The sequence below is a fragment of the Mya arenaria genome, chromosome 13, assembly GCF_026914265.1.
Source record: "Mya arenaria isolate MELC-2E11 chromosome 13, ASM2691426v1".
NCBI classification, from domain to species: Eukaryota; Metazoa; Mollusca; class Bivalvia; order Myida; family Myidae; genus Mya; species Mya arenaria.
In genome coordinates this window covers 58,815,119-58,825,551 of record NC_069134.1, presented here as the reverse complement: position 1 = coordinate 58,825,551, position 10,433 = coordinate 58,815,119, and the positions used below count along the sequence as shown (strand labels likewise).

General features: G+C 34.6%; 1 protein-coding gene across 1 annotated transcript in view; it reads left to right on the top strand.

Annotated features, from left to right (window-relative positions):
* Nucleotides 1–6,480: 6,480 nt before the first annotated feature.
* Nucleotides 6,481–10,433, top strand: part of LOC128213310 (nuclear factor 1 A-type-like) — a 111,439-nt gene continuing 107,486 nt past the window's right edge. Inside the window, exons 1-2 of the mRNA XM_052918916.1 lie at nt 6,481–7,165; nt 8,123–8,182. Coding sequence (XP_052774876.1) covers nt 7,085–7,165; nt 8,123–8,182 — 141 coding nt within the window. The 5' untranslated portion in view covers nt 6,481–7,084. The remainder of the gene's footprint in view (nt 7,166–8,122; nt 8,183–10,433) is intronic.

Genomic DNA, 10,433 nt, shown 5'->3' with positions numbered 1-10,433 from the left:
CTTAGGAATGTAATCTACATATTTTAAAGGTTTCCTTAACAAAATACCCTGCAGTCGATCTAGCGTTTGAGGTTTTCATCTTAGACTATTTCAAAACTTCCGGACTTTGCTGAAAGATATTTCAAACACGAGGCACAGTTAGACTAGCTACCTGATTATATAATCATAATTAATAAACAAATTCCAGGTACGCTTTGTTCCAGGCCATTTTCCCACGGTCGTAAATGCTTTCCCCATAATTAATATTTACCTACAAAATAAGTTGTTACACTCAATAAAAGTTGATAACTTAATCCTGATTGTCTTATATTAAACACGTTAATTTGAAGTAATGGATCGACCTCCGTTCCCATAGCGTCAGAATTGACTTGCCGTCGTTCTGTTTTGTGCTTTTTATTAGTTTGCATATCGTGTTTTACTTTTCACATCTGCATTTCTTCTATTTATAATAGATATTTTAATGGAAAAGCAGCACATCTATTTACTTATTAAGACATATGATAAAAATATTTATTTATTTATTTATTTATTTATTTATTTATTTATTTATTTATTTATTTATTTATTTATTTATTTATTTATTTATTTATTTATTTATTTATTTGTTTGCTTGTTTGTTTGTTTGTTTGTTTATTTGTTTGTTTGTTTGTTCGTATGTTTGTTTGTTCTTTTTTTCGTTCGTTCTTTGGTTCATTCATTCATTCGTTCGTTCGTTCGTTCGTTCGTTCGTTCGTTCGTTCGTTCGTTCGTTCGTTCTTTCACTCGTTCGTTCGTTTATTTTTATTTTTTATTTATTTATTTATTTTATTTATTTATTTTAACGAGCTTGATAATTAGTTAGTTAGTAAGTAAGTCGGTCGGTCGGTCGGTCGGTCGGTCGGTCGGTCGGTCGGTTAGTTAGTTAGTTAGCCAACATTGGGGATACCGCCACGAAACGATCAATGAAACAGTAGTTCACTGGGGGTTTAAACTTATTGATTGATACCTAATCTCACACATATATGTTTTAAATATATTTTTTATGGATTCCTCAGTGTACCGCCTTTATATTTTCTATGCAAATTATGTATAGCATGTATGTTACAACCAACGAACAAGAAACAAGCGTAATGAAGAAAACGCTCGAAGAATGTCAGGTGTCCTAGAAAGTTGACATAAGGTCACCAGGAGTATCCCAAAACAACCCATTAGGGTAGATCTGCTAGCAGTGGAAACACGGCCACTTGCAATCATAGCGGTTTTACGTATCTCTTTAATTAGGCTGATGAATTGACTGGTAAATAATCAGACGTAGCAGACTCCTCTAATGACTGACCGCATCACGACCCGGTCAATGGAAGGTGTACCGAGTGTCTAAGACTCCATCCGGATGGTCAGGCACGAATTGGACTTGTGTGAGAGTTATATATTCTATATATCCATGCTGCTTAAATCGACATTGGGACTTTTTATATTGTATTTAAGCCTGATGGGGGTCATTCAAACAAGGGGCTATGCCAATCAATTGAATTGTTTAAAAATGTAAAGGGGTGGTAATTATGTTTTAAAAACGGCCAATTTTTTGTCTTGTCCATGAAAACTGTCCGTGGCACATACATGTAAAATAATGGCCCTCAAATTGTTATCACTTGGATAGTGAGGGCTCGAAAGCCCAAATATACGGACAATTTAGCCCCCTTTTTTGAAGGCCACTTATAAATTTGGCCAATTTTTAGTTTTAAGGTATATTCAAAGTCCATTTCTGACTTGCTGAATATTCTTTAATCCTTTCAAATTTGATCAACTAGAAATGATTTCAAATACAGTTAAAACTCGTTGGTTCGATATCTCATGGCTCGATATCCTCGTTGGCTCGAACCAGATTAAAAGGACCGATTTATTTTATTCTATTTCATATAAAATTTGATCGGATGGCTCGATATCTTGTATCTCAAAACATTCAGAACACAGAAGGACCGCGTACAGAAAAAAAATGTTGAATTCACAAGTTGTGATTTTTGCAAATTGTGTTAACATATTTGGTTTACATGTTACATAACTATAAAAAGCTTGCCGCGTTTTAAATTTTGCAAAGGCATTCAACCAGCGACATATAAAACAAAGGCACACTGACATATATATTGTAAAATGTAGTTGTTTCTTACAATTTAAAATTAAATTAATCATTGAGGTAATGGATGAAAACGAAATTATTATGCAGTCTAAAGTACAAAATGGTTGTCTGGTTAGAGTAGAGGTATGCGTACTTGCTTTTCACCAAGGCGTTCGGGTTCTATTCCCGGCCTGAGTGTATATGTCAATCGGAACATCTCGGCCATGTTCCATCGAAAACAACCTCGGATGTATATGTCCGGTTTACAATTTCAGAATTCTTTACATTTAACTACGCTGCAAGTAGATCGCGTAGTGATTTCAATACAACATTTCAACATAAGGACTTTACTCTTGGGAATCTGAATTATTTATGTAATTGAAAACTTCATTTGCAATTAATTTTAACTAAGTGAACAAAACACACGTTAAAACACTACAATTATTTAATAGCATTATTAAAAAAATACGAACTACTTTTACTGATGAACCGGCATACATCCGAGGTTGATTCGATGGAAAATGGCAGAGGTGTTCCGATTGTGTATGCGTGTTTGGTTTTTGATCATCAAGGGGTTTTCTCCGGCTCCCATGTTCCCCTCACGATACAAGACCACACTCTCGCGCAATATTGTGCCAACGAAGATGACTTAGCATACGTAAATATAAATATCTTCACAGCCTTTGTCATACAAATAAAATTTAAACTAAAGTATAAAATATTGAAAATAAACTGTTCCCAACCTAAATTGCAGATTGGCCCCGCAAGATTAGTGTTCTCCGAACACCTGTTGAGTTTACTCATAAGCCTATCGATACCCTTTATACGGTCACGTGACAACATTTAACTTTATTTTGATTTCAAATGTAATCCAATACTAAGGGAGATTGGAAAGTATGAAGTAGATTAAAACATTAAAGATTTGATAATCTTCAAAACAGTTTCTAAGATTATATGGTGTGATATGTCGTTCGCTATCTAATTTGAGATTTCCATTCCAATGTCGGGTTTTCAACGATCTTTTTTATACGAATCCATACTCAGCATAATGTTTTGATACTTGTTATCGTTAGAATTCCCTCAATTCCTGCAAATTACCGAATGTATATTTCACTGAGGACGAGTCAACGTCTTTAACTTTTTAAGCGACCGAATTACTGATGATCTATGCAATCTTCAGACAATAAATTCAAACTCGTGAAATCTGCATCAGCAACAAACGAATTGAATAAATCTTCCATAATCAAAGACCAGTTCTAACAACTTTTTTCTTATGTAAGTAATTGGTTTAAAACACTGAAAAGTCATGTTTTAATTTAAAAAAAAATGCATTCATATGGCGTACGGTTTTGTTTAATGACGTCATTTTAACATCGCGCAATGATACTTGTTATGATGTGACGTCAGCAGAGTTGTATGCAGCCGTATTGCACTCGGTGGAAACGGGTAAATGTATTTTGAGTTATGTTTTGCTTATAGATTTAAGATGAGTATATGTATAATAATCCGATCGGTAATTAAATAAAAAGGTTGCGAAGTCTATTATGATATTTATTTATTTATCACAACCATTGAAATAAAAACAGGTCAAGAAAGGATGAAAAATGGTCGTAATATTAATGCTACAACATGTTATGTAAATTTACGTCATTAGACGCCAAATTATATTGTGCTCCGTACAACGGTCGATGGGTTTCGGTCAAGATTCAGAATTTTATTATTCATCAATCATCTATATGGAATCCTACTCAATGTTAAGATATAATATCTGTTACAATATTCTTCTTATACATAGTGGAACTATTTCAAAATAACAACATATGAAAAACAAATGGGGTAACTACAATTCGAGACGACCACTGCGTACGACCGTAAGCCAACACGGACAAAACAGCAGAAAGGCCTATCAAGACATTCACATCACACTTGAGAAATTACATAATTTTGACTGACCCCAATATTTTCTATTATATAATGTATATGTGTGTGCAATTTTCCCTGTCTTGTGACATTGTACCCTCTTTCTTTAAGTGCTTATTTTGGTCTTGGGTATTTTTCAACTAGTTTAAACCCCTTGTGAACTACATTTTCGCTATTTACCGTTCCAAGGCGGTGACTCCCATATTTACGTTCGGAACACCTCGCCCATTTTTCATCGGAAACCTCGGATGTATCGGTACATCAGCAGACTCCTCTAATGACTGACCGCATCACGACCCGGTCAAGGGAAGGTGTACCGAGTGTCTAAGACTCCATTCGGATGGTCAGGCACGAATTGGACTTGTGTGAGAGTTATATATTCTATACATCCATGCTGCTTAAATCGACATTGGGACTTCTTATATTGTATTTAAGCGTGATGGGGGTCAGTCAAACAAGGGGCTATGCCAATCAATTGAATTGTTTAAAAATGTAAAGGGGTGGTAATTATGTTTTAAAAACGGCCAATTTTTAGTCTTGTCCATGAAAACTGTCCGTGGCACTTACATGTAAAATAGTGGCCCTCAAATTGTTATCACTTGGATAGTGAGGGCTCGAAAGCCCAAATATACGGACAATTTAGCCCCCTTTTTTAAGGCCGCTTATAAATTTGGCCAATTTTTAGTTTTAAGGTATATTCAAAGTCCATATCTGACTTGCTGAGTATTCTTTAATCCTAAATTAAACCTCGGATGTATCGGTACATCAGCAAAAGTAGTTCGTAAAAAATATATAAAAGTATTATTCAATTATAGGTTCTAACGTGTATTTTTATATCTTAGTTTAAATTGGTTCGCAGGGAAGTGCATTATTGAATAAATAATAAAGATTCACAAGAGTAAAGTCATTAAAATTAACAGCTATATTGAAATCACTACGCGATCTACTTGCAGCGTAGTTAAATTAAAAGATTTCTGATAATGTAAACATATATTATTTTACATCCGAGGTTATTTTCGATGGAAAATGGCCGAGGTGTTCCGAATGCAGTACCCAGTAGTTGAATCATTTACATAATCTTTATTTATCAAAAAGCACGTGGATCAAAATCTTACTTACGGACAAAGGTTAATCTAATATAAACAAAAACGCAATAACGCTCAGAAAAAAATGCAGTTCGCATTAAGTCTCTGCCTAATTCCTTTGACGAAAGGACCACTGTTTTAAGCTCTTGGAGTTGGCACGGGGCAAGAAAATGCAATTTTCCATGACCGTTGTGCCAAAAATGATTTCCTATCAATGGCATTACCACACCGCGATCAATGAAATAGATCTTAAATATGCATGGACCTTTGTGCAAAAATGCAGTAAAAGATAACTATTGTATATCGTACATTTGCATAAGTGATACCTTGGATTTAGCTCCTATGATTTGCTTAAAATCAAGCCAATACTAAAATGCAGCTTAATCTAAGCCATCATACGCAGCCTTGTATTCAAATCAGTTGTCATATTGTCTTCCAAATATGCATAGTTTAAGAAATGTCATGTCAAAGCAGTGGCTTATCAGACAATATCGTACGTATTAAACGATTAAAGCAATGACAGAAAGAAATAAAATTTCGTAAAGTTAGCTTTGCCTTGTTCCAATTTCCAGCTTCCCGGGACTAACAGTTAACCACCTTTTCCCAATTACTGGAGCAGACTAACTAATATATAATTATGTGCTTCACTGACCAACTTTTGATCATTAATTCGTAAATGATCCCAATCACGTGAGATTTCCCGAACTATTCGTGTGCAAGCAATTAGCCATGCAGCTTCTACCGTGCGGACAGAAGCATGTTGGATACCTTTGAAACAAGCACCGACGGGCGAAACCGCAAGGTTGTCAAATCGTTTGATCGGCTACCCTTCAAACATTTACACCTTTTTTTTTGCCAAGAAAAAAATATAATACTAAGCATCCATAAACATCTATGAAGCTTAATTTTGCGAAGAATTGTAGTGGTCGAAAGTTCGAATAATATAATAGTATGCATCCATAACATAGCATTCATGTTGCTTAATTTTGCGAAGAATTGTAGTGGTCGAAAGGTCGATTAAAATAGTATGCTTGCATAATGTCCATGTGCCTTAATTTTGCGAAGAAGTGTAGTGGTCGAAAGGTCGATTGATATTTGTTTTTTATAAAGCACGATTACAGCTAAAAGTAGTAAGCATTTTTAGCGGCACAACTATAACCGTAGAGTGACACAACGATGCTATATGCAATGAAAAAAAAATCAAATGTCAGGCTAATAAAAAGATGCGTCGAGAGGGAAAATAGTACCAAACTGTCTGTACTGACGGCCTGGCGCGTTTCTCTGTAGGTATTGCTAACGGTTTATATACAGGGTTAAGTGTGCGGAATACCGACGTGAAATCCTGAAAACATCAAAGATCTAACTAAAAATTCTCTACAGTGGAAATGGTCGTCTGCCTCTGGATGTTTCTTTTGTAATGAATAGAAGTCGGCTCGTGATAGGGCCTTGTGTGCCTCGCTGGGGCTGTTTCATCAAATAGGATGTTCGCATTCGTTTCAACAATGACGAGATTATGAGAGATGATCTAAGTAAAACAAGGCTGGACCGATCGCTGGCTTAAGAAAAGATCAACATTGGGGAAAGTTTCTGAACAATGAAAATCACAGTGAGACGTCTTGAAGAAATTCTCTTGATATTGTGATAACTTTATTGCTGTATTATTTTGGAGTTATGAGCCCACAAGACGCACTTATGCTCGATTTATGACGCGATTTATTAATTTCTACAGATTTTAATTTACCGAGAAAATCAAGATATAATATTTTTTATTGAGATTCTACTTGTACTGAATATGCAGATGTGAATGATTATCTCTCGTTTCTAAAATTAATACAGACATTTATTTTGAATACTTAGCAGAGTTTAACAGTTGTTGATCGAAACTTATAAAAAGAAAAATAATTATGTTTTTCTATGATTAGAAGAAACCTTTGAAAATAATTTATTTCGATAAAAATAAGAAGAGTGTTATAGTTCTGTGGATATAATGATGTGTTTACGCGACCAGCAAACCGGCTTCCTTCGGCCGCCGGACAGATGTCACCCCTACGAATGTTTTCCGCCGACGGTGAGATCGGGCTTTAATGTATAAATAACTCATCCTCTTGGACCCTAGCCACTTATAACATTCTGGCAGGCACATTTAAAACGTTTGATAGAAAATATGTATCCTTCGTCAAAAAGCGAAAGATGTGCCAATGTTTTCGCATTCAAAAATGTAACTTGGAACGCAGACTAAATTAAAGAATGAAGTTTGGGTTCGAGTTTCTAAATATATGAGTTATAAAATAACAAGGCTGTTATTCGCTGGCAAGCAACTCCATAACCAGCACTTCTTTGTGGCAGTTCCAAACATTTAAAGTGATTAGAATATTTGGCTCTGAGTTTCATACGTTTGGCTACCCCAGTGGCTTTTGCGGCTCGGATTTGGCATGATTTTTCACGGAATCTGATCACCATGGTATTCCGTTTTGAGTGGCTAGGGGTGAGATGGAGGACTTATTTGTGTATTTTAAGGATTTAGTTTGTGTTTGGAATACTACATTATAAACCAGGATTCGTTAACTGTTAAAATAATATAGATAAATATTCATCATTTTATAAATTCCAATCATCCTAATGTATATATTGATATACTTGTGTAAATGTAATACTAATCTGCCCATATGTGACGAATTTGAGCTTTTGTCTATATATTTCATACTGCGGCATCAAACTTCTTAATACATAATAATTATGCAATTCCAAGTAAGAGCGATGCCTTTGGTAGGAATAGAACGTTTCATACACAAGTGTATGTACTGTTATATATACAATGTATATAACTATGTATCACACTTGCTTGAAATGAAATTAAACGGTGTGTGTCGCATATATTTTGCTACTGATTTTTCTCCTGTAGTTCAAAGGAGGTAAAATATAGATTAAAGTCGGTTTAAAAGTTCTACGACGCTAACGATAAATAAAATATGTCTTGTCGACTCAAAACAATATTATATATTATATTTTTTGTTTCCCCCTTCAGTTTGCCGGACCCCGTCCCCCGCCCGGTGATTGGTTCCCCCCGTACGAAGGTTACCCGCCGGTAAGGGCATGTTTAAGTGTCGCATGTTTACGTTTGTGAGGTATGGATTGAAATATTGATTATTCAATTATGCAATAATTAACCAGGTACACATTAAATGATCTACAAACGCAATTTGTAATTATATCATTGTAGGAAAAAAACAATGTATGTTCAAATAAACAACAAAGTTCACCGACCAGCTAACACGTTCTTTATACTTGACATCTATATCTTATGTTTTAAGCTGTGTATTAAAGAAAATTTAACACTAAGCAAAATGTAAGTAAAAAATAACAACATTTTTTAACATTTTTCGGGTGTTATTCATGTCTGAAAAAGACATTTTATTTATTATGAAAACTATTACATACAAAGTATACAAATGACTGTCAAAACTAATTTACATCAGGAAGTAAGGTCTGTAGCTGACTACTCACATTTAAAAGTGCACACTTAAAACATTCGAAAGCAAGTGGATGTGAACGCCAAATAATATAAGGTCTACAGGGGTAAAAAGACAATGTTTTGAAAAGATATGATACGTTTATGATAAACGACAGAAACTTCGAGCAAGCAAAAAGTAAAATAAAACAATTTCTGACATTAAGCGTTCCGTTTCCTAAATGTCAGAAACTTGTAGCGAAAGATCTTCGCTACTAACTAGCTAGAGATTGTATATTTTTAATTTCAAGAATGTTTTCGGCGCACGATGTTTAGAAGCAGTAGCGCGCTCTTGACGCGTGGACAAATGTTCTTGTTTGAATTTCTGTTGATGGATGAACCGCGAGAGATGTCACGGAGAAATGAAAACAACAACATTAGGGAAAGATAAATGACTCTAAGAATGCTAACAAAGAATTACTACTTGTAGGTTTCGTTTGCGGTAATTGTATCTGTCATTTTACATATGGTCGGGTCTTTGAATGAACAAATGATGTCAAAAAAATAAAATATTGCCAGTCTTTGGATGAACAAATGACGTCAAAATGAAGTATTGCTAATCAGGGAAATAAAGAATTTAAACCCGATATAAACTTTCAATGAATTACTTTTTTCATGAAGTTTATACTGGGGACGACAACTTTTCGGACATTTAATCGTTTGTTTTCGTCAATTTAACAAAAAGCAAAATATGGATAATTGTTTTGATAAACGAACAGTTTTAACACATACCAGAGAACTTCAGTTTAAAGGCAAGAAAAATAAAAATATAAACTCCATGATTTTGAAATCTTCTTCAAAGAACTGGCTGTATTTGATTAATAAAAGTTACATAAAAGACGATACTATGAGATAAAAGTAAATAGATAAGTTGTTAAAATATGTCAAAAATTATCAATAAAAAGAGAATATAATATATCAAATGATCTTTCTTCACCACAATTTCAGCAAGCTTCATACGAAGTATCAATGGAAAGAGACGTATACTTGATATGATTAATGTTTATTTATTTGAATACTCTTTCAACAACGCAGATCGTTTCAGACGCGCTATGTGTGTTTCTTGCCTTCTTGAATAGTTAACCGCTTTCTTTTCTCGAAGATGGTCGTGTAATTATAGGCTGAGATTTTCCATTGAACTAAGTGTTCCCACTTTTGACAAATACGCATGTATCATACTGTAAAATTACTTATACATACATACGTGACTAAAACCTAAGGAGGTTTAAAATATTGCCAAATTTATGGAAGAGGAGGTGTTTTTACAATTTAAAAATAAAATAAAATTCTAAAACAACTTGAAAGACAAATAAACACATAAAAAGGTTACCATGATTTTCTTAGCCTTTGCAACTGTTTGACGTATGATGTGGATGCCGTACAACTCAATATGGGTATGCCTTCTCCAGCTAAGCCTAACTAGTAGGGTTCGGCTCCCTGCTGCCCTTTTCCGGCACACTGCTGCCATTTTACTTCAACCAGCTGCGTCCTTTTGTTTACAAGTGTCAATTTTCAGAAATAAGTATATAAATAATAAATATACACACGTTTAACACTGAGTTTAAAAAAACCAACAGCTAAGGGATTCATAACCAACTATTAGTGTTTAAAGTAGTAACAACACATACACGATGATAATTGAACGTTGGCTCTTACCTTTTAAGGCTCATTCAAGGGGCATCAACAGTGCCCTTTCTGACCTAGCACCCTGCCCTTTTCAAATCCTGACTGGAGCACTGCGGTATGCATTCTCGCAAGACGGCTTGGTCCTTTAAAAGTTCCCTCGAAGTGACCGTATAATCTCGTTCCATGTAGGGTTTTATTCAAA